This window comes from Belonocnema kinseyi, chromosome 9 (genome assembly GCF_010883055.1).
Source record: "Belonocnema kinseyi isolate 2016_QV_RU_SX_M_011 chromosome 9, B_treatae_v1, whole genome shotgun sequence".
In the NCBI taxonomy this organism is placed as follows: Eukaryota; Metazoa; Arthropoda; class Insecta; order Hymenoptera; family Cynipidae; genus Belonocnema; species Belonocnema kinseyi.
The window spans coordinates 80,301,721-80,327,336 of NC_046665.1; the positions used below are offsets into that span (position 1 = coordinate 80,301,721).

General features: G+C 32.1%; 2 protein-coding genes across 4 annotated transcripts; both read right to left on the bottom strand.

Annotated features, from left to right (window-relative positions):
- Positions 1-9,186: 9,186 nt before the first annotated feature.
- On the bottom strand, positions 9,187-19,148 carry LOC117180822 (4-coumarate--CoA ligase-like 2). Of its 3 annotated transcripts, XM_033373344.1 has the most exons (10): positions 19,017-19,148; positions 18,765-18,893; positions 15,329-15,536; positions 13,875-13,937; positions 13,453-13,808; positions 13,119-13,296; positions 12,820-13,050; positions 12,510-12,739; positions 10,364-10,527; positions 9,187-9,375 (listed from the first exon to the last, which is right to left on the bottom strand). In XM_033373344.1, exons 5-9 carry the CDS (start codon positions 13,540-13,542, stop codon positions 10,366-10,368), a joined length of 891 nt encoding a protein of 296 aa, XP_033229235.1. In that variant the 5' UTR covers positions 13,543-13,808; positions 13,875-13,937; positions 15,329-15,536; positions 18,765-18,893; positions 19,017-19,148; the 3' UTR covers positions 9,187-9,375; positions 10,364-10,365. The 3 variants fall into 3 exon arrangements, with proteins under 3 accessions (XP_033229235.1, XP_033229234.1, XP_033229236.1); XM_033373343.1 differs by having other exon boundaries at positions 13,453-13,937; XM_033373345.1 differs by having other exon boundaries at positions 13,119-13,291; positions 13,453-13,937; positions 19,017-19,147.
- Positions 13,561-25,370, bottom strand: LOC117180600 (acyl-coenzyme A synthetase ACSM2B, mitochondrial-like). The gene is made up of 3 exons (XM_033373092.1): positions 25,194-25,370; positions 15,329-15,536; positions 13,561-13,937 (listed from the first exon to the last, which is right to left on the bottom strand). Exons 1-3 carry the CDS (start codon positions 25,368-25,370, stop codon positions 13,561-13,563), a joined length of 762 nt encoding a protein of 253 aa, XP_033228983.1.
- Positions 25,371-25,616: the final 246 nt, after the last annotated feature.

A 25,616-nucleotide genomic window follows, 5' to 3' on the forward strand; every position in this document is an offset into this window, starting at 1 on the left:
GGCAATATCGTGCATTCAGTTTTGGGCATGAAGAAGCTCTGCGCGCGATGGGTGCCGCGTTTGCTCACAGTGAACCAAAAACGAATTCGTGTGACAACTTCCACGCAGAATTTGGCATTATTTTCGCGTAAGCCGACCGAGTTTTTACGCCGATTCATAACCATGGATGAAACCTGGATCCACTACTACACTCCTGAGTCAACGCAACAGGCAAAACAGTGGATTCCATCGGGCCAAAGTGCTCCGAAGCGTCCAAAAACGCAACAATGGGTTGGAAAGGTTATGGCCTCCGTATTTTGGGATGTACATGGCATAATATTCGTGGACTATCTTGAAAAAGGTAAAACCATAACCAGAGCATACTATTCATCATTATTAGACCGATTGAAAATCGAAATCGCCGAAAAACGACCGCATTTGAAGAAGAGAAAACCGCTTTATCATCACGACAATGCGCCTGTTCATTCATGCTTAGTTGCACAAGCAAAATTGCATGAAATCGGCTTCGAATTGGTTCCTCAGCCACCGTATTCACCAGACCTGCCCCCCAGCGACTATTACTTGTTCCCTAACTTGAAGAGATGGCTCACCGGTGAGCGTTTTTACTCAAATGAGGAGCTCATAGCTGAAAGTGAGGCGTATTTTGGAGACCTTGCGATCGAGTACTTTTCGGACGGTATCAAAAAGTTAGAAAATCGTTGGACTCGCTGTATCGACCTAAAAGGAGAGTATGTTGAAAAATAAAACCGACTTTAGCCAAAAAAACGTCTCTGTGTTTCATTTTTCAGGGACTTATCGGACTGCCTAGTATATCGCATATAGTCGAGAACGCTCAAGGTGATCTTTTCATTCCTAAAAGATGGATATGAGACAGTATATTTAAGTGAACATATTTGCTTGTATATAAAGTTAAGTTTAGAATATTGAAAGCTATTTTTGATCTCTGAAACATACTAAAACCACTGCTCTTATTCTAAAAATATTATTCCATGATTAATATGTCACGTAAACATGTCGAAGTACTATAAAGCCGCTTTTATCCGCATAATGTAAATAGTGTTATGTACTACGTCTTATAACAAACAGAATTTTGTAATATGTATCTCTAGATGTGTCAAAGAATCAGGAACTTATTTACTTACAGTGAAATAAAAATAATTTTCATACAACCCGAATAATTGTTTTCATGATCAAATCCATATAATCCTTATAGTTTCAATTTATAAATCCGATGATCTAAACAAAAATTCGTATGTCTCATTTTTGAAATTTTACTAATTAATTTTGGAAGTTTGAAAATGAATAATATTTACAGTTCTACTCCTATTAAATTTAAGACTTTTATTAAAAAACTTCTAATTTTATATTTGCTTCAGAAATTTTACTTTCGCAGCTTTCTATTGCAAATGCTACTTTTCAGATTTTCTATGCTAATTTTTGTTTTTGATGGATCTAATGAAATTGAATGAAATTTTATTAGATATGAACGATGGAATAATTTAAAAGATTAATTTTTATAATGAATTTGCCTATTTCAGTATTAAAATTATGATGAAAATTGATTGAAAAAAGTCTTCAAAGTTATGTTTAAAAATATTTTCTTCGAATTGTATTGTGAAAATTAAAAATATCTTCGAAAACTTTGTTACTTAGTTCACTAAAAAAGTCATTTCCAGTTGATTTTTATTATGCACAACTGAATTCTAAAGATTTAATTCGAAAAGTCTCTGAAGTTCCTTGAATTCCTTGAATTCTTGGATTCCGGGAATTCCTTAAATTAAGTAAATTCAATTAATTGGGTTAATTTCGCAAATTTCGTTAATTAATTCAATTCCAAGAATTTCAATAATTCCATGAATTCCATCAATTTCATGAATTCCATTAATTCCGCGAATTTCGTGAACACTTTGAATTTCTTGAATTCCTTGATTTCCTTACGCACAAATTTCGACTTACAAACGCTCCAATACATGTGTATTGAAATGCTCGAGGATGACTTCACGATTTACAACACTTACAATACATGTATTGCAACTTCGTCATTCCAATACTATATTTGAAATTTTACCTTACGCTTGTATTGTAGAAGCGTTGTAGAATTTCGAACATTTTTATCATTGTGGGAATCGAGTTGGAACTAAATTCAGTACTAAAATAGTTCACGCAACAAAACAATCTCGCTAAAGTTTGATTAGACAATCTGAGAAAAGAAGTTAGGTTTTTGTATCAAAAGATATTCAACTTGCTAATCATCTTTGAACAACATAATGTGATCAAAGAAATGTTTTTACTGAAGGGTGGCAGTGTAGAGCTGGATAATCAATATGATCGGAATCTTTCAGGCTAACCAAAAGACATCCTATAAGGCTAACTCCACAATATGTCCTACGAATTGCACGTACGTCGACGTACGTACAATTCTTAAAGTACATTGTGAAGCCAACCTGAAATAAGAATCTCCATTTGAAGATAAATCGTCATCAATCCACTCCTAAGTTGAAAAGTTGCTGAATATAAACTAACATGCGGTCATATAGTCCAGGCATAACGTCGAAAAAAGTGTGGAATTCCACAAAAAATCCTACTTGAAATTTTTTAATGAGAAAGTTTCGTTAAGGGGTCCTTTTTGACATATCAAAAATGCTAGAACAGATCAATTGTCAAACCGGTTTTTTTTAGAACAGTTCCAAAAGTTACTTTTGCGTGGACGGATAACTTCCACTGCATTTTAGAGCAAAATATCCAACAGAAAAAAAAAATTCTGAACAAATTTTGTTTGAAAAATAATCCGCTAACTTTCATTGGTTCCGAGTTATGATATATTGAAAAATCTCCATTTTTTTAAATTTTCATCGAGAAAAGAAATCACCAAGTTTTAAAAAACACTGTGTATCTTTGCAAATAATTACTGCACAGAAAAGTGTTCCACAGATGAGTGAAACTAGACTCAATTTGCTGAAATTTAAAAAAAAAAGAACAATATCCTACCTATGATAGGTCATGAGTTATGACCCCATAAAGTTGGCTATTTTGGCCTGTTTTTACGGGGAAAAAGTGGACTTTAGTTTTTTCCAAATAAATCCTGTCAAGTTCAGTTTACTATGATTATTTTGGGAATTATAAGGATTCAAAAATTTCATTTTTTTGTTGCGTTTTTGCCTAAAAAAGAAGAAGTTGCGGTTTTGGAAAATACCTTATTTCCTGTGGATTCCACCACAAAGTTCCTAGAGAATAAATGAAAGTGGAGCTAATTTGGCGTAAGCTCAACAAAATTGTGCTAGCCCAAACATGTCACGAGATATGACCTTGGAAAGTGCACACTTCATGCATAGAGGCACCAGAGCGTACCGTAAATTAGAACTACGATCATATTTCGAAATTTTTGTCACAAATAAGTGTATATAATTCATTTATCATGTATAATACGTCTTTTGACATTGAAAAGTAAATAATTATTCATAACAAAAGCTTGCTATCACTACTTATGTTTACTTTTTGGCCATTTTTTAGCATTTTTGTGGCAAAAAAGTCATGGTAATTGATTAAAAATGTGTAATATGTTTTTTGTCCATAAGCAAATATTTTTATTAATAATTCTTTATAACAAAATATTGCTATAACCACTGCTGAGTACTTTTTGACTACTTTTGTGGCAAAAAAGTACTTATAATTTATTAAAAATGTGATATATATTTTCTATCAATGAACAAATAGTTTTTAACAATAAACAAATACTTTTTTAATAATTATTTATTATAAAATTTTATCATAATCACTTTTGAATACTTTTGTAGCACGAAAGCTTTATAATTAATTAAAAATGTGATAAATATTTTTTTATCAATGAACAAATAGGTCTTTGTGATTGTTTGTAACAATACCTGCTAATGAATACTTTTTTTGCATAAAATTCCGTACTAACCTCTAAGGCGCTTGTAATTCGCAGTAATTTATGTAAATTGTACATAATTTACTGTGACAATTTTTTGACATTGAAAACAATTGAGTAATTGATTACTTGAAAGTAATGTTATATGAAATGTAATTCAATAGTACACAAATTTTTTAATAAATTATTCAATGTACTACTTTGTATGAAAATACTCATTTCCACACCACCCAGGAGGTCGGTTTCTTAATATTGAATTACGTTTAATATTACGTGTAATATGTATTTACGTTCAACTAATCAATTAGTTACTTATTCTTAATGCATAAAAATGGCCACAGCATATTATGTACAATTTACGAAAATCACTGAGAATTACAACTGTCCTGGAGGTAAGTATAAAATTGAATTCAGAAAAAGTATTTATTAGAAAAAATTGTTATAAACAATTATTATTAAAAAAAATTTTCATATGGATAAAAAACATACTACACATTTTTAAACAATTGCGATGACTTTTTTGCACAAAAAGTAGTCAAAAGGTACTCAGCAGTGGTTATAGCAGTATTTTGTTATAAAAAATTATTAATACAAATATTTTCTTATGGATAAAAAACATATTACACATTTTTAAACAATTGCGATGACTTTTTTGCCACAAAAATGCTAAAAAATTGGCAAAAAGTAAACATAAGTAGTGATAGCAAGCTTTTGGTATAAACAATTATTTATTTATCAATGTCAAAAGACGTATTATACATGATAAATGAATTATATACACTTATTTATGACAAAATTTCGAAATATGACCGCAGTTCTACTTTATGGTACGCTCCGGTGCCTCTATGCATGAAGAGTGCACTTTCCAAGGTCATATCTCGTGACCTATTTGGGCTAGAACATTTTTTGTTGAACTTAAGTCTAGTTTCACTCACCTGTCGAATACTTTTCCTTGCCGGAATTATTTGAAACGATGCACAGTGTTGTTTGAAACTTAGTGATTTTTCGTTAAAAAACCAAAAAGTGGAGATTTTTCAATATATCATAACTCGGAACCAATAGAAGTTAACGGATTATTTTTTCAAAAAAAAAAGGTTTGTTCGGATTTTTTTCCTTTTTTCTGTTGGACATTTTTCTCCAAAATGCAGTGGGAATTATCCGTCCACGCAAAAGTAACTTTTGGAACTGTTTAAAAAAACACCGGTTTGGCAATTGATCTGTTCTAGCATTTTTGATATGTAAAAAAGGACCCCTTAACTAAACTTTCTCATGAAAACCTTGCAAGTTGGATTGTTTCTGGAACAAATCTACTAGATGCCTGGACTAATAGTAAACAGGAGTGCTGCCTATAATAATTTATAATGCTTACACTAAAATTACACTGCATGTCCAGGAGTGAATGATTAACTTTTATTAGCATTAAGTTTAAATTATGCCAATTTCTTTTGATATCTTATGACTTATATGGTTGATCATCGTTTTTTCTCCAATGTAAATACCATATTATTGTTTTCTACTTCCTCTGTTACCTTATTTAGAGATATCATTTATAAAAAAATATCTGTTTACGACAGTAGATCAAAAACGGTCAGAAGATCGACCTTTTCAATTTTATCACCCTTGTCAACAACCTAACAACTTAAGAATATAAACTAAAAAGGTTTGATCAGAAAAAATAATTCAGTTTTGCAGAAATAGATGTATTACTTGTGAGATATTGAGTTTCTAAACGCGGGCAAAAAATATTTTATGTAAAAAGTTAGCAAATTCAGAGTAAATTGTGCAAAAAAAAAATCAAATTTGTATTTGTTACAAAAAAGTTTTTGACCACATTTCGATGACCTGGGCCTTGGGCTATTTTTTATTTCAAAGAATCATATTTTTGTAGTCTTAAGGTCTGACCTAATTTCATTGTTCTTAAGCGTAATCATAAAAATAATAATAAATCCATACCTAAAAATGTACAGAGTGATTATGGACTTCAATTGTCTATTTTTGTCAAGGCCTTGACGCCGTTTTAATATATTATTTTTTAGTTTAAAAACTTACAGCGAACGTAATAGTTTTTTTGTTTCAAAATTGTAATAACTAAAATTTTTAATAAATATTTTGTGACTGGCCGCGTTTTAGGCTGTAGCACGTCGACTTTCTAGCCGAAAAGTTGCAGGCCTAATTTACGTTGCTAATGCTTGTTTAAAACTTTTTGTTGTACTTTACTAATCACACTATTTAAATATTTAATTCTCTTCAATTTTTGTTTAAATGTTGCAAAAATGTATATTTTAAATTCTTTATTTCAATGAAAAACTCGCTTTTTTAAAACATTTTTCGTAAATAAGTTTATTTTCTATCAATTCTAATAATTAATAATTCTAATAATATCGTTACAAACTTGTATAGATATTTTAAAATGAGAATATAAATCAGAAATTCAGTTCTTAATAAAATAGCATTTATTTTTATTTTCTCATTTAAAAATGTAATATTAATGCTAATGCATTATAAATTAACATATTCATTAAGAAATAGATACAGTTTTATATATGTTTTATTCCACGTCTTAAATGTTTTATTTTAAATTTTAAACTCTTCAAAATTCAAATGTAGAATTATATTGTCTTCATTAAATGTGTAAATTAAAAAATTCTTATTTGAATAGATAGTTTAGTTAGTTTATACGCGAGCGGGAAGCCCCGATGGAGCCCCTTGGCGTTCAAGCTATGAAGTCTCTTGCGCCACACCCTTAACTATTCGCTCCCAGAAGTTGATTCCAGAGTTGAAGATGAAGCACAGTATGTCAAACCCTGATCGCGTTATAATTTCGTCAGATTCCATGAAATGGTCTCCAAGGGTTTGTTGTCATGCGGTCGTGTTTCATAACCCCTGTTGTGTATCCTTCACTTTGTCGTGGATTCCCCCATCTTGTAGATATGATAGTTCAGGAAGTTGTGCACTGTAAGCATCTGACCGACTGTCCTTATGTCTTTCTTGGGTGAATCCAAGATTTCCCCGGCTGTGACCATCTTTTCCGTATATCCCAGAATGACTTTCACTTGTCGGCAACACTGCGTTTGTTCTCAGTATTCCCAGTGCTTCGTCTGGATCCAGTTTTAAATGGCCATCCCGACGCAGATATAGATGCTAATCCCAATATCAGTTCGGGTCCTATGTATCAACTTGCTGCGCCGCTTTTTTCCAGTTTGTCCACCATTTGTTTGTTTAATACCATTTTCATTCCCAAACCAGCTCTGATTTTATGTCTGGTTTCCCAACTGCAGTTAATGTTGCTTGTCTGTTCGAGCAAATTGTAATCTGCCTAGTAGCAGCGTCATCTTCTAATAATGTCTCAGCACAGCGAAGGAAGGTCTGTACCTCTGCCTGAAAAACGGTGGCATGGCGACCAAGCGGGATCCATTTCCTCCTCCATCCAAAGCTGTCACAGTTTCTGGCGCCTGAGCCTCAGATTCCTTTGGAGCCGTCTGTGTACCAAATTTCCCCTTTGAACGAGCGGGTTAGCATTTGCTTTCTACATATCCCTCCTTAGAATGCAGACGCAAAAAGTCTTGGTTAATTTAAATCGGTTTATTATTTTAACTTTCCCATCTATTTTCATCTATTTGCCAGGCGGCTTATCACATGAGCCGCCCTGGCAGTTATCGCAACATTAATGGGTTCTTCATAGAGCATAAATCCTATTTTAGCTTTCAGCGTAGTCCTCATAGCTCCCGTAAATCCGATTAACTCTAGCGTTTGTAATTGTCGCTGCCTCTTCTGCATCGTTGAATCTCCTGAAAGGGTCCATATAGTTCCATGACACCATTAAGCCCTTCCGTTAGCTAGAAGAGCCCGCGATCCCTAGGGACAGAATGTTTTAATAAGTACTTCAAATTTTAAATTCAGTTTTAATATCTTGAATTTTTTATTTAAATGGCCAGGAACATTGCATAAACACCCCTAAAATAAATTCGAGAGATATTGGTTCATATTAATCCACTTCAGAAGACAAAAACCCACAAAATTAAATCAAAAAATTAACTCATTTAAGAACAAAATAATAAAGCCTTTTTAGGATAACACTAATATATACATATTGGAATGGTTTCAAAATTCAAAAAAGTTTTTTGATATTGGTCCAGTTTAAAAGTTTCTTTTTATTTTAGGCAACACGGTCTTGCTGAATGCAAGTGTTGGGACACTAAAAACTTTAGAATAAACGGACAGATACTTCTTGTATTACATATTTAAGAAAAAAAGCTTTTTAAGATTTATTTCTTACTTGTAGTTATATTTATTGCGTATTAATCTTTATTATTTCTTTAAGTTTTTTCGGATTTTTTATTCGTTTGTGTTATTGGTAATTTTGCAAAAAATAATATTCCTCCTAGATTTTTTTTAGTTTTATCAAGAACCGAAGTTTATTCCAACATGCTGAAAATTATAAGAAGACAATTACTAAAAATTTACTGTAGGGGCCACTGCGAGAGGCACTGGATGGCAACTATAAGGGCAACCACAAAGGAAGCCCATATTGGATCCTTATGAATTTTTGATTCTTATGATTAAATGATCCTTATGAATCGTTGCTACGATTACAACGCCTTGTTTGACCTTATGGGCCCCTCATGGCCCTAGGGGAATCTATGCGGGCCTGTTACGGGGGATCACTCCATTTTCCACACAAGAGAAGTAATTTATTCCTTTTTTTTTAAATAAAAAATAAATTATGTAAATTAAGTGTTATCTCAGCCTCAAAAATTGGAATAAAAAAATTTTCATATTAACATGCATTTTAATTTTGAAAGAATTTTTTGATATTGGACGAGTTTAAAACTTGTCGCATGTTTTGTTTTTAACAACCACTGCAAAAAGATTCTTTTTTAGACAAATTAAAATAATCTAAAACTTAAATTTAAGAGGAAATTTTGTAGGTTCCAAAAATAGAAAAAAATTTTTAATGGATTAGGCAAGTTTATTCAAAGTTTTTAATAGACATTGTATATTGTATTAAAGTACAAAATTATTAGTGATAAAAATCGTACTTTATGAGTCTAACGTGAAGATTCTTAAGCATAAATTTTCAAAGTAGTTCATTATTTATTTTCAACGTGACTTCAAAATTTGGCTCAGACATGTGTGGACATCTGGTAAAGCGATTTTTCGAGTACATAATATTTTTTTTACTCTGGATTACAATAATATAACCCAATTTTCACTATGGAACTTATTATGAGCTACTAAAATGAAGTTATTTACCAATTTTTGTAATAATAAAACCAGTAGTTTCAATAATATAATCCATGGACATCAAATTGCCATGTCTGTGGAGAATTGACCATGTGCAGATGAGCTTGTATATCAATTTTTCCGTTTCGCGATTATATATCCTGCGCCTTCAAGGCGGCCGCCGACTTCTTTATCTGCAATATCTTCACAATCGAATTGTTCTGGGTACAGCTTGCATCGTTACAAATGGAAGAGAAGCTCTTCTAAAAATGGCCATGAAACACGAGAAGATTTGCAACGAATCGTTCCGTTACAAAGCAACGGAGCATGCGGCCGACACCTTTGACATGAATTTTAACATGAAAAGTGAGGACAATATCGAGATGCTATCTAGATTCGTCACTTCTAAAAGCCCAAGTGAAAAAAGCAGAGGTTAACAAAATTCGGCCAACAGCTCCTTTTGCGACAAGACAATGCACGGAAACTTTTATAGAAATGCGTACAAAATCAGCGTTCGTCGAAGGAGTTTACTTTGCTTTCCTCAGATCATCAAGACTTAATTAAGGTAAATCAAATGTCCAATTAGACATATCATAAAAGATGCGACTCTTTAATGTGAAGAAAATTATTACAAAGAACCATTCATCATTTGTCTAACTTATTGCGATGTCTTTAATACACAGAGAGTGCACTAGATGATTAAAAATGATGATTAAAAAAAGCTTATTAATTATCAGAATATGATCAGATTTATTTCCCCTTTTTCATGTTTCATTTAGTACCCTGAAAGCATCTAAAATGCAAGTTGAGATTTGAACTTCCTTTTTTTGAACACTCCTAAGCGCACACCTGCTTGTCAAGATCTTTCATTACGGCAATTTCTTTAAAAATTCACTATTACAAAAGCTTCTAGCATAATCATCTGGAAAATTAAACTTAATTATTTTTCTTATCATTCAGTCTTTCAAACTAAAAGAAAAAAACTTAATAATGATATAAAAAACAGCATTTCCTCATATTTCTACACTTTAAGCTCTAATAGCGAAAAAACATTGAAATGGTATAAACAATGTTAGTTTTTTATGCGCATCTACGATCCAGGACATTTAATTTGACTCATCTTGGACGAAAACCGATATAAAAAAAAATTTTAGCATGGTGGTCTGATAAGTGAAATTTCCTCATTTTTCCAATATTTTACAAATAATAAAACATCAATGTGACATAGCAATTTTTTATTTTTGAACTCACATTTACATTAATTTCTGATCAAGCTTTGCCATTTCTTTAAGTTTGTTTTTCTGGACTTTTCCTGTTGGTAACTTTGGTAATTTTTCAAGAAATACTATTCCTCCTCGAAGTTTTTTAGTATCATCAAGAACCGAAGTCAATTCTAACAGCTCTTCTTTTGATACCTGCAAATCAATTTGCGAAATAAGTAATTCCTTCCTTATAAGTGTAAAACAGAACTAAATATAGTAAATTACACAGGCCCACAAAAAAAGTTGTCTGCACGTGACAAGTGACTAGGCTATATGTATGTATTTTTAGCCGTTAAACCCAAATCTAGCCTCAGAATTTCTCATAAATGTCACAATTTTCCCCTAGATGCAGGAAATAAGGGGAAATCTAGGGATACTCTGGATGTTATTTTGATAATAGCAGTATACATGAAAATATACAGATGGAAGTCATATTCTTGAGTGTAGCGAATTCTAGAGACTTAATTTGTACACAGAAATTCTCTAGTGTGTCTTTTTTTTTCCCCCAGCTTGGGTAATTCTAGGGAAATTATGTATCTCGATACAGTCTGAAATTCTTCTAAAATTTCCAAAGCTAGAAAAAATTTCAGGAACAGTAGATTAATTCTGCTGGTAAATTTTAATTACCACGCAAAATTACAAAGAATATAGAATTTTTATTCTTTTCTCTCATTTATCTCAACAAAGCCTAAGTAATACCTTCTATTTCTCTAGATTTTGTCTAGACAGGACAAAAGAGAAGTACTTAACAGTGTTTTTGTACAGACTTATTTGATATTAGCCAGCCACTAGACATGAGAAAATCACAATCATATATTTATTTTTGCATGCAATGGTAACATCTAAATAATAACTAGAAGAGTTTCAGCTTTCCCCTAGTTACTGCATTTAGGGACAAAATTGAACGAGGCAAAAAATTTGGTGTTCAAATTCGGATTTCGCACGCAAAGCTGCAAAGGATATGACATTTTTGTTATTTTTCCCGTATAAATCAATAATCTAAGTAAGACCTTCAATTTTTCTAGAACTACCCAAGCTAGGGGAAACAGAAGGCACCCTTGAGAATTTCTGTGTGAAAATCAAGTCCCTACGAGTCGCTACACTTAAGAATATAACATCCATGTGTCTATTTTCGCGTATACTGGTATTATCTCTGATGATTTAGCAGATTAATTTAAAAAAGATTATTCAAGTCATTTTTTGACATTTTGTGGATGCTGTAGTGCTCTAATCTTAAGTAAAATTAACTCAATTTGACATAAGACGTGTATACTTATACACTATGCCTGAGCTCCTAACGTAGAGCACGAAACTTAAATTTGTGTAGAGTTATAGGAACACATACTTGAATAATAATCAAGGTTTTGTAAGATTTAAACATTCTCATAGAAATATTTTCATGATAGTGTAATATTATTTTGAATTCGTAATCGTGTTCGTAATTTTTCTTAGTCGATTTTTAGCTTAGGTACGCAACCTTTTTGACATAAATCTGATGAAAATGTTTTCAACGTATAGGCTAGTAATTAAAATTTTTAAAACTTTGCTTTAACGCCTTATTTCACTAAAATTCGCATATTCTATTTTTTGGAAAACCCTAAAAATTAATGTTTTCAATTAATTCCAACAAAATTTTGGCTATATATGTATAGTTTACCTAACATACTACATGCTCATATGTCTTCCTACAACAAAATCGCTTGTATTATTATTATTTGAATTGAGCCATAGCTTTTGGTTCTGTATATTAGACACTGCTACCCTACATGTCGGATGCAATACTGAGAAGCTTGATTTAGTTATAGAAAATTTCAAACATTCTAAATAGTGCACTATACCTTATAATGTACAAAACTATCCAATTAAATTAAAAATAATTTCAAAAAACTTTGAAGACACTTTTACCATAAACTTGTCTGCAAATTCTACATTTAATATTGTTTTAAAAACAAAAATGAACTTTTTTCCAAACCAACTCAGGTCAAGATATTTAATTTGTCTTAAAACTTTTATGGGGTGCCAGAGAAACATAATCATCCAAAAGATCCAACGTACAAGCACCTAGATTTGGTTCCGACCCACCGTATGTTGCTATTATAGAGAACATTTAAATAAATAGATATGAGTGATATTGCCTCTGAATTTTGCGTTTTCACGACAAACGCAATAGGATGTTCTGTATCCAAAGCATGTGGAACTGATACTACAGCAGCTTCTATTATGTCAGGATGTTTCAAAAGAACTTCTTCAATTTCTAGAGGTGAAATTTGGTGTCCTCTGAATTTTATAATATCATTTATTCTACACACGTAATAAACATAGCCTTTTTTATCGTAATATCCTAAATCTTTAGTGTGAAACCACCCTGAAATGAACAAAGTTTCATATCCTAAATTATCGCCAGCATTAAATAAATATATTTTTAACAAATTTCAAAACTCCTACCATCAGAATCTATAACTTCTTCAGTTGTTTTTGGATTTTTGAAGTAACGTTTTATCATCCCTTTGGCTTTAAAGTGCAGTTCGCCCTTCTGATTTGGGCCTAATATTTCTCCAGTGTTAACATCTACAACCTTCATTTCCACATCAGGTAGAACTATACCACCTGAATTGTAATAGATGTTTTCTTTTTCGTCGTAGAATTGTACTATGGTGGTTCCTAATTCTGTAGATCCTAAAATAGAGCCAGAAGAATAAGAAATTTGCAATCTCACTACAGATATTTTAACTGTGTATACTAACCATACATTGGGGTTATTGTGGCATTTACCAACGCATGATTAATATTCTTCATAACTTCCACTCTTGGTTTTGACCCTCCGAAAACTAGAGTTTTCACAGAAGGTAAATCATATTTTTCTATAACTTGGGATTCAGAAAGAGCGTTTACTATATCTGTAGCCAATAACAGCCAGCTGATCTTCAGAGAAAAAAATTAATTCTTATTCGCTAGAACTTCACATTTTCGTGATTTCAAATGTTTCATAGTTGCTTCGTAAAATTTCAGTTAATTTTCAATGATTGCAAGTAATTTAATTGAGTTACTTAGAGTTAGAATTAAGCTTTTATAACATACTTTATATTTTTCAATGGTTCTGCAGAGTTTGTCAGAGGTCGAGTCTCTCATAATAATCGCAGAAGAAATGGTTGATAAACATCGGAACATATGTAATACTGCAGTTATCTAATACATGGGTGAAGGACACATTGAAGCCATTCCTTCTATCTTGCTAAATGAAGTATTAAATGTGTAGCAGATGTAGAATATTCCTTCGTAGGTATGTTGTACACCTTTAGGCAAACCGCCGGTACTGCCTGATGTAAATAAAACGACACAATCATCATGAGGATTTGCAGACCGACATTCGAATTGTTCAACTTCGTCTGGACTCTGATCATTTATGATATCGTCGAAAGGCAGGAGTCCGTCAACTTTGCCAAAAATTACAATCTTCATATCAATATTCTTCTCTTCAATTATTTTATTGAGCAACCTACCCATTTTTTCATTCGCAAACACAATTTTCGGTTTTGTTAAATTGAGAAGATACCTAAATGTGTCTAAAATCGAAAATTTATTATACATTTATCAAACTGAACATTTTTTTTTGAGTATATGCTTTATGATGCGAATATGAGGTTTCGGTATAACTAATACGAGGTGTGTTCAAAAAATAAGGTGACTTTATGGTTTTCTCAAAAAATATTCATTTATTCCTCAATATTTATGTTGTCCTCTTCAAAGTAATCCCCCTCAGATATAATACACTTGTGCCAACGCTTTTTCCTATCATCGAAGCACTTCTGATAATCATTTTGTGGTATAGCCTTGAGTTCTTTCAGCGATGCAGTTTTTATCTCCTCAATCGTTGAAAATCGATGTCCTTTCATGGGTCTCTTCAGTTCTGGGAAAAGAAAAAAGTCAATAGGGGCCAAATTCAGTGAATATGGAGGCTGAGGCATGACTGCGGTGCTGTTTTTGGTCAGAAAATCTTTCACAAGCAACGATGAATGAGCTGGTGCATTATCGTGATGCCAAAGCCACGAATTGTTTTTCCAAAGTTCCGGACTTTTTTTGGGTATCGCCTCTCGCAAACAGCGCATAACTTGAAGGTAATACTCCTTATTGACCGTACGACCTTGTGGTAAGAATTCCTGATGCACTACGCCACGGTAATCAAAGAAGACAGTGAGCAAAACCTTCACATTTGACCGAACTAGACGTGTTTTTTTCGGTCTTCATAACCATATACTCACGATTCATCCCTGTTATAACCCTTTTGAGAAAATCAGGATCATTATTGACTTCATTCAACATCTCCTGAGCGATGGTCATGCGATGGATCTTTTGATCAAAATTAAGAAGTTTTGGAACAAATTTCGCTGACACGCGTCTCATGCCCAAAACGTCCGAAAAGATAGCATGGCATGAGCCAACCGATATGCCAACATCTTCAGCCACTTCTCTGATTGTAATTCGGCGATTTTTCAACACCATTTCTTCCACTGCTTGAACGTTTTCATCTGCTGTTGACGTGCTGGGACGTCCAGGGCGAGGTTCGTCTTCGACATCCTCTCGGCCTTCTTGGAACAGCTTGTACCACTTATACACATTTTTCTTACTCAGAGGAGACTCACCGTATGCAACTGTCAACATTTCAAGAGTTTTAGAGCACTGGATTCCATTTTTCACACAAAATTTAATGCAAACTCTTTGCTCCATTTTTTCGAAAGAAGAAAAATGCCGAGCACACCAAACCCTTCTAACCTTTATGCCTTTGCCAGAAAAACAACACGAGCTATATAGTCAAAACTGTGAACATATGATCGTGACGAGCGTACCAACACAACAAAATAAAAAATTTAAAACTTGAATGTACGTAGCCCGCGAAAATTGAAAAGTCACCTTACGTTTTGAACACACCTCGTATATTATTGATAAAAAAACTTACCAGATGGCCAGTCATAGTACCAAGGATTTAAATTTGCACCCAGGTAAAAAACTGCGCAAACGGGAGCCCATGATGCAATATTATTTTCAGAGCAAATTGCAACAACATCACCGGATTCAATGCCTTGCTTTTTTAACCAAATTGCACAACGAATGCTTTCCTCGGCTAACTTTTTATGTTTGGAAGTTTTTCCAGTTTCATAGTCAATCTATCAGCATATTATAAATAATTTTATATATATATATATATATATAAAATATTATACAAATATTATAGTGGGTATACAACACTTATTTTGATTACAATAGTCAAAGTTTGCAGTTTTTCCAACTTTCATCTTAATTTAATATCTTATATTATAAAATTGATGTCTTTTTTACATTATCGTTTTAATTAGAAGGCACTATTGACTTTAGCGAATTTCATAAAATCTCGAAATTTTTGGACTGTATAATTGAGGAAAAATGAATATGATTACGGGGTCTTTTTGGCTTCGTCACTGTTGTTGTCGTCACAGTTTTAAGACATAGAAAGAACGAAACAGTTTCTTAACCTGTCATTTCTAGCCAATAGTTCTGGTTTTATCTAGCAAAAACGCTTTTTAAAATGTCAAAAATTCCATTTCTCCAGGTGCATGGTTTTTTTCAATAGAGAAACATGTTATTAAAAATAGAAAATTCCATAAGGGGTCATTCACAAAATACGTGATACGTTTTGGGGGAGGCGTTTGCCGATGTATCATTCTTCATGTTAACACCAATGGAAAAAGTATCATTCAGGGCGGAAGGGGTTCTGAAGTTCCTGAAAAGTGTATCACGTATTTTGTGAATAACCCCTTTTCGGTAAATTGGTAAATTGGCCGTCCTAAAAAGATCTCAACGCTTTGGAAAAACTAAGTGAGGTGCGAAAGAATATGAAACATCAAAAGCGTTTAACTCAGAAAGGACCACCAAATTTTCTGCAAACCATTTTCTTATAAAATGCTATATTTTTAATGAGGAAAAATATTATTAAAAATTCCTTTTTTCATCAAAACTATGCAAGATACAAGAAATTTCAAGGAATGAAACTATTTATCTTAAAAAGATCTCCACATTTTCATCATAGTCAAAGCTTGTAGTTTTTCCAACTTTAATCCTAATTTAGTATCTTATATTTTTAAATTGATCTCCTTTTTTACATTCTCGCCTCAATGAGGTGGCACTTATTTTATGCGAAAATTGAATTTCCCGAATTTTCTTAAATCTCGAAGTCTCGCCGTACATTTCATTCCAGCACCCACGTGCCGTATATAAGTGGAAATTGAGATTTCGCGATTTCAGCAGCTGATTTAAAGATGAAGAAATGTTCAAAACATATTAAGAGACATATGTTTCTGGTGAGAAAATTTCTGTGGAATGTAATTCTTTAATTGAAATTAACATAACAATACATTTTGTTATAAAAAAATTGTTTTAAACAAAGTATGTTTTTGAAACAATGATTTTTTCTTTTGAAAAATCTTATTTTTTGCATTTTAATAAAATTCAACGAAACTAAAGCGATTTGTTAGCTAAACCATTGTTTATAAAGAAAAAAAAAATAAAAGTAATATAAGTATACTAAGTATTTTCCCATGCCCCCGAAGTTACTATATTTCCAAAGAGGGAATTTCGTGCTTTCAGAGTGGACAAGTAAGAGTAAATATATTAAATAACAAGAAAATACCATAAAAACCATTTATTTCTCATAAAAATTATGTTCATGCTTAAAAAGACCAGGAAATATTAAGATCTCGGCAAAACGCTCGCATTCAATGCATGCGGGTGCACGATGGTCATCACATATTCTGCGCATGCAGTTCGGGCACCTCATGTGTGTTCGACTAGAAACAGCGGTTTCACACATGTGACATGTTGACCGTGTGTTCTCTCTAATAACACTCAACGCTGCTGGTAGGGGCTCATCCATCTCTAATACTTTGTGTATAATTATTTTTATCGAAGCGCGTAATGTAGGTAATCCTAATCGTCGCCGAAGGTGCGGTTCCGCCAAGCTAAACATTTTATCTACAGACAAATCGGAATAAAAATTGAATAAATATATACTTTGAGAGACTTTCATAGAAACTTTGTGATCATATGTTTCATATATTTTGCAAAAATATTTTTCTTATCACAAAGAATATTGTAATTTTTCCAACTTTTTTTCCAACTTTGAGTTTTTACAATGTGATGATAAATTTTTTAATAACTACCTACGAAATAGACAAACTGTCTTCATCCTAGGCTCACTTTATACTGAATTTGGAAAGCCATCAATCCCATGATGAGAACATTTTTTAGCTCTGAAATAATTTAAATTAAGGGAACTTAATCAGTCATGAAAAAATAGGTGTTCGAAAACATTTGACCAGCAGCGTATGCTGCCATATCTTTCGCACTTCGGAGATTATAAACCCGGGCACTCATTCTGAAACATAAATTATTAAATAATTATTGTGAATTGATTATTATTAGAAATGAATTACGAAAATGTACATCAGTTTTAGCAAGATGAAATTCATTTATGGTGGCTATCGAATGCGAAAAAATGTTTTCTTTGCGATTTATTTCAATAAATATATTAAAATCTATAATTATTGTAAGAAAGATTAAATTTACTTACTTTCAATAGAAATCCAATTGCTCAACAGCAAAATTTACTACTTTTATATTTCGGAGTCATCAACTATGCTGCACGCACACAAGGAACACTTGTGCAAATATGCACTTACTCGAAGTTTAGCAACTGCTACTTCGGCAGCCAAGCCACATATGAACGCGGACTCAACGACAATTGATGTTAGAAAGGTACCAGCAACTTGAAAATTTTGCTGGTGCAGATTCACACCAATGTACGTCGAGAGGGTTTAACACGCAGAGTTTTTTTTTAATCCAGTTTTGGCGAAACTCGGCGGATGTAAATAATAGGAAATTTCAAAATCGTCCAAATCCAAATCAGATTAGAAATTTTGAAATTGAATCCTTTAAATTCCAAATAAACTTATATTTAATTATGGATAATGAAAAGCATTTAAAATTGAATAATTAAAAACTAAAAACTTTTGAAATTAAATAATTATAAATTTGATGTAAATAAAATTTGAAAATCGTAGATAGTAAACAAAATTGAAGATTTAATAGTGAAAGCTTCTTAAAATCTAGAATTTTAAATTGTTATTATATAAAAATATATAAAATAATATTGAAATTGATCAATCGTTGAAGTCTTCCTTTATTTTCAATCTAGCATCATATATCTAAATAAAAAATCACATTGTTTCTGTGAAGTCTTAGCTACTTGAAATGATGGATCAAACTTTCTATAAACTTTATGCATTTTCAATCACTTTGCTTTACCTTTCCTCTACTGATAATCAATTTATTAGTACCTTTTTAATAAAAATTAATCTTACTTGTCCTATAAACTCAGGATTTTTCTTCAAATTATCCTAAAATATTTCTCCAAGGTTTTTCCGTGTTTCTGGATAGCATAGCTTACGCCCTTTGATGATCTTATTTTCAATAACAAATAATGATGTAGCCTGAAAAAAAAAATTTTGCTAACTTCAAATGATTTAACTTAATATAATAATTTTTAAATTTATTATATACATAAATTGAAAACCTGATGAAAATAAATAAAGGGATCAAATAAATTTATTTACCTGTACATCCATGTCACACATTATTATTTTTGGAAATTACAGTTTCTATATTTTTCGAGCTGATTTGTTAAACTGCAGTAAGTTTTAAGTAAGAAATACAATAAAAACACATATGTTTCCTGTTTTAGTGATAAAAAAAGCTCACGTGTCTGGTCATATGACTTCAGCAGATAGGCAGGCAGCGTTCTGGATCAATTAGCGATAGTGATTACCTGTGTCTGTGTGTGTGTGTGTGTGCGTGTTTGTGAGACAGGTTTCTAGAATTAATGAGCAGAATTCCTGAAAAGAAACCAAGAATTCAACGATCAAATTTGGACAATCACCATAAAATGTTCCTATTGCAATCTGCGAAAAATTTGCTTCTAAAAAAAAGAAAAGTCGAAAGAAACAAAAAAGAGAAGGATGGGAATTTGGTTGGTTGCCTTCTCATTTTTTTTTCTCTTTTTTATTTTTGTCCAAGGGGAGACGTTTTTTTCATTTCTTTTTGTTTAGGAGCGAAATTTGTCAGTTAGAAATAGGAACATTTTATGGTAATTTTCTAATATTGGTCGTTGGATTTTATTTATTTTCAGGAATTTTGCTCATTAACTTGATTATTGGACGTTAAATAGGATTTTAAATTGGATTTTAATTGAATTTAGATCTCGAAAGATCCGAGGACGTCATAAAATAATATTGCGTGAAGGTCAAATTTGTGAAAACAAGTTTCATGGTAATCACATGCATGCATCAAGGACATATGAGAAAAATAAGGATTATTATAAAATAAGATTATTGCTTCCTTCTAGATATAATACGTTGAATTAAAAAATATATTTATTTGATGCGTATAATCTTCTCGAATGTTCTCGTGGATTCTGATCACTTTATCACAGAATAATATTGAACAATTGTGTGTGAAGGTTGAATATGTGAGATAGAAGATTCAAGGTTATCACATGCATGTGTCAAGGTTATATCAGAAAAAAAGGATGATGTATTGCTTTCTTCTAGATAATACATTGAATTAAAAAATGTCATTTTTTATTTGATGCGTATGCTTCTCGAATCCCTGGCGGACCGAAGGAACCGAATGGAGCTTCTACAATGTAGCCGTAAAGACCCCATTGGGGCCCCATTCGGCTCCTTTTTAGAAAACTCGGAAAAACAGCAAATTCAACTTTTAAATTGTTGAAATTCGGATTCTAAGTTAAAATTCCCTATAGAAGGGCACGGAATAATCGCAATAGTTTTTGTTTGCAAAGGTAAAAAGTTTTAAAAAATATAAGACATATAACGCCTGTTGACTGCTACTTACAGGCGATGCGTTTGAAGTGTAGCAGTCAACATGCGTTATACGTTTTATTTTTTTTAAACTTTTTACCGTTGCAAAAAAAAACGATTGCAATTATTCCGTGACCTTCTATAGAGAATTTTAACGTAGAATCTGAATTTCAACAATTTAAAAGTTGAATTGGCTGTTTCTTCGAGTTTTTTAAAAAGAAACCGAATGGGGATCCAATGGGGTCCTTACAGGTACTTTGTAGAGGCCAGAAATTTGATAGAGGAGGTAAGCGTCTATAAAAAGAGACTAGTTCCTCTTTTTCAGTGCATTACCAGATTCAGTACAGTGATTGATATACTGTTAATACCTTGTTTTTAACATACTTTCTGAGAATCACAGACAAGGGTGCCTGTTAAAAAAAGTTAGTGTCTTGTTTAAAGTGAAACAAAATTTAGTGAAATTTTTGTAAGTGTAAAAAAAGGAAGGATGTTTCATAGGATTTTTTTCGAGTTTTTCATCCACCCTGTGAATGTCAAGGGTGCAATTGACTGTCGTGAACAAGGCACATAAGACGTGCTGATTGTAAGAAGTTAGTCTATATACATTTTTCAGACTTAATTACTTCTCGCTACATCATCACTTTACCTTCTAGGAAGACGAAACCGAATTTGAGTTCTTTCGGTAAATTACCATAAAATTTCCACAAATTTCCAAACATTTAGTAAATTTCTTTAAATTTCATAAGTTACCTTAAATTACCATAAGTTTCCACAAACTTCTGAAAATTACTTAAATTTCCAAAAATGTCTATGAATTTCGTAAATTTTAAACTAAAGTGGTTTCACATCAAACTTTTTTCAGTAGCTTCCCAATCCCCATCAGAGCAGCAGCAAAAATATTCTGCAGTGAATTGCGAGCATAAAATTAAACCTTTGTAGAGGACATACACCGGTCAGGAAAGATAAATCCTGACCAGAGAAGAAGAATGATATCCATCATGGACGAGGCACGCACCTTGTTCATGGAGAAGAGAAAAATAAATAAAATAAGTAAGTGGATCAAATTTTGCACGCAAAATATCCGAGTGGTAAATAATATGATAAAAAATTTATATTTGTCTGTAGGTCGAAAAATGCATGTTCAATCAACAATTGGAATTTTGAAAGCTTTGCAAACTAATTTAAAAGTAGTGGGAAAAAGAGTAACGGTCTTGAAAATTCTAATAACAAAAAAAAACAAATAGAATACAGTGGAGAGATTCAGACTCGAATTTTGCAAATAAGATCATTAAAGTTTACTATATATAATACTAGAAAGCAAATTTCCTCATTGAATGCGGTTATAAAGAAAACGTCAATCCTCAGCGTGTATTTTTCAAATGTAGCGCCGATTTTATATCATGTAGTTATGTACAGACACTTTGGTAACGTATATAAATGTTACAATGTATTCCCATCACTGGCGCTGTCACTCTTGCGTCGAATCCACACTCGGCAAGAGAGCCTGACAGCCAATGTAGATTCCAAACCATGTAATTCTCGCAGCCAATCAGGGTCTCGAATTCTCTCATGGATGTACGAGACATCATTTTATTGTGAATAACCATTTAAGTTGAACAGGGAGCGAACTCAGCTGATTGCGAGATTTGCGAGGTTACGTTTTACAACAATCAATAATGGTAAATATTTTATTTCTGTATTCTGGCTATTTTAAGGCGACTTTAGTATTTTGAAGATAATTTTTTTCAAGATTCTTCATTCTTGGCTGGAAATCAGGTTCTGATTTCAACTTTTTTCAATGCTAAGCGTAATTATTAATTTTTTTAAAAATTAAATCATTAGCTTTACAATGTGTAATTCTAAAATCTTTTACAATTACAATTCTAAATTCTACAATTACTGATTCTAAATCAGTTGAAATTCAACATTTACAGATTTTGATGTTAAAAATTGAACTACTTCAATTCAAAAGCCTTAGTAGTTAATCAAACGTAACCTTCCGACTGTAACTTTATAAATATTCTGTTGTTTCAGTAGAAAATATACCATTTTTAACCTTTTCAATTGAAACATTTTTAATTAAGAAAGAGAGCAATTTTTTAGTAGTCAGCAATGTTTGAGTGTTTATTTAAAATGGAATATTAAAAACTAAACAATTCGAAACAAAATTGTTTGAACCAGAAAGCCTTGAATCGTTAAAATTTCAGAGAGCTAAACCCAAACTTAGAACGTCACAATGTTAATTTTATAGTTCTGTTCAACAAATTTTATTTATAAGTGAAAATCTTGAAATTTGATGTGTGAATAACAGATAAAAATGTATTCATTCAGAAAAAACGCGAGTTAGTTGAAGAAATACTTCTAATTTTTTAAATAAAAATTGTGAACCTTTTACGGATTATGAAAGGTTTTAATATAGTAAAAAAATTGTCTTATGATTTCTGGTGAAATTCAAAATGATTTTTTTATTTCGAAAAATTAATTTCATCAGAATATTCAGGAATATTTCAAAACAATAGCAAATTTTGATAGATAAATAACATTTTAATAGTTATGAATTTGAAAAAATAGGAATAAGTTTAAGAGATATTTAGAAATTTCGAACAAGTTCAAAAATAAGTTGAAACTTAAAAGGATGTCAAAATTTTTTTAACTAAATGCAGATTTTCTAAGATTTCAAACAAAAAATTTAAAAGCTTTTCAAGCATTTTGAAAGATTTCAAAATATAAAAAAAATTATTTAGATTCCTTACAAAGTTGACAATAATTTTTTTTGAAAAATTAATTTAAAGAGAATATTTAAAAAAGATTTTTAAAATTTCCAAAACTGTGAAAATAATAATGTAAGGTTTCAAAAACATTTAAAAGAAAATATCGATTTTTAAAGATTTTAATACAAAATTTGGTAGGTTTTTAGACATTTTAAAAGATTTCGAGATCATGAATTTCTTCTGGAGGTACCTAGAAATATTTTAAGTGATTTTTTTTAGTAAGAAAATATACTTTTATAAAATGTTTTGAAAGATTTAAAATTTTAAAAATTTCTATATATAAATAACAATTTAAAAATTATTCATTTGCAGCGACTCGAATTTGAAATAATTTAATTTCTAATTTAAAAAGTGTTCGATAAAAAAATTTTATCTTTCAGTTTTTAATGTTTTTAACTTAAAATTGCTTAAAATGATATAATTTTTGAAAATTCATAAACTTGTTGATTTATTCTTTAATTTAGGACATTGAAAATTATAGCGCTTATTTATAAATAATACCAGTTTGATTAGTTAAAACGATTTTCTCATAGAAATAATTTTTTAAGAAGAAGGAAAAATCTGCCTCAGCCGGGATTTGAACCGGGCGATGAATAACTAAAATTATTATTAACCTCCCCCTTGAGAGTGGAGGGGAGAGGGTAATTATTGTGTGCGTCTGGATTAACCTGAAGCATAAAGATATTAAACATTTTCTCGGCAATGAAAAATCAATGATTGTTTGTCGAATTAAAAATATTTTGAAAAAAATGGTGGTTTAAAAGTAAATGTTTTTTGTTGTGGCAAAATGTGCAGCTTCACGCTCCCTTCGTACGCTTCATGCGTATACTTTAGCTACACGTTTGTTAATATTAAATGAAAACTGTGATTTTAACTTCTAAGGAATTACGGTATGAAAAACGTAAAAGAAAGAAAAATGTGGCTTTTTTGATGCCCTACAAGATTATCATAACAACTATTTAAATTAAAAGTATTTCTTGAAAAAAATATCCTACTCCATCTTCACTCCATTGGGAATCAAACCACAAAACTTCTGAAGTTTTGAAGCAGTTTTGTGGTTTGATTCCCAATGGAGTGAAGATGGAGTAGGATCTTTTTTTCAAGAAATAATTTTAATTTTAAAATATTATTTTCCATCTAGTCTGATTAAGACTTTGAGCATTTTCTGTTATTGAAGATTCTTAACTTGATCGATATTGTGTAGATTTTCTGCCTTCACGGTTTGGAGGTTTGATTTTCTGTCGGTAAGGTTACCATCTCTGCTGATATATAGCAGATTCCTTTAAAACTATTTGAATTTTCTTGAAAAATCCAAAATTCAAACTTTGATAACAAAATAATGAAAAATCCAAAAATTACATTTTTTGGCCAAACTATGGAAAATACGATAAAAGATGAGTACACAAAAATTGTGCATTTAGAAAGATCTACAAATTTGTTATCAACCACTTTTTGATAGGATGCGTAGTTTTGGCTTAAATCACGAAAAACATCATTAACAGTAAAAAAAATCTGCCCGCTGCGTGGGCACATTATTATCAAAACTTTTTCCTTTTAATTTCTTTTTCGTCTCGTGTGTTGTGTTTCAATTGATTTGTGTCCAATTGAAAAACTTAATCAAGATAATTAGCAAATCTTTTTCAAGTATACTAAAAACAACGCTTCAAACATACGGATCTCTTGAACATAGCTCCAGCAGCGGGACGTTGACTCCCTACGCGAGTATGCGTACCCTTGGATTGGCCGCCTTCGGGTCCCGGTAATAAAAACTAGCCCTACCCCCCCTAAACCCCTTATGGTATCTCGAATAGCGCCTTTGCTGTGATGCAAGTTGATTTGGGTAATGGTTAGACCTGGAACACTCATTTAGGTCTGATTCCGATCTACCTGTCCAATGACAGGCTCCTCCTGCCCCTGGCTGGTAACTTTAAAGTTGACAAGCCAAAGTGGTAGAAGGGTCTTACTTGAGGACCGCAAGAGCCCTTATCAGCGATTCAGGAATTTGCATAACTGTGTCCCCTTCCTGAGGCCTATCATGCCTGATGATTCGCCAGGACGCTGTCTTAAGTGACGGGTCTACCAGTTTACCTGGGAACCACGCAGTAGCCTTAACCATACTCTGGAGCAACTTAACCTTACCCACCTTCCTTAACTCTATGCCTTTGTAAGGCCTTGTCTCGACTCTCCAAGTAACCTCCCTGAAGATCTCAAATTGCTCTGTAGTGTGCAGTGAGTCCGGGTAACTCGTATCCGTCACCATCACCGTCAGGGAGTCAGAGCCCCTTCCTCGCTTCTGAGCCTCAATGCTGGTTATTGGCATTGTGGTCGTCGATGTTCCAGGTATAGTACTACAGCTCCTGCGGTAGCCCGCTGTGCTTGCCTTTCAGTCTCCTTTAGATCCCGGAAGAGCTGGGGGAAAAGCCGCCGAGAAATAGTAATAGGGAAATGTTATATAATGCAGACGGTATCCTAGACGCTTTCAGAGACTATTTTACGGGACAATTCGAACATGAGGATATAGGATGCCACAAACAACATTGTAGAATACGATTCGTTAGAAAACTCA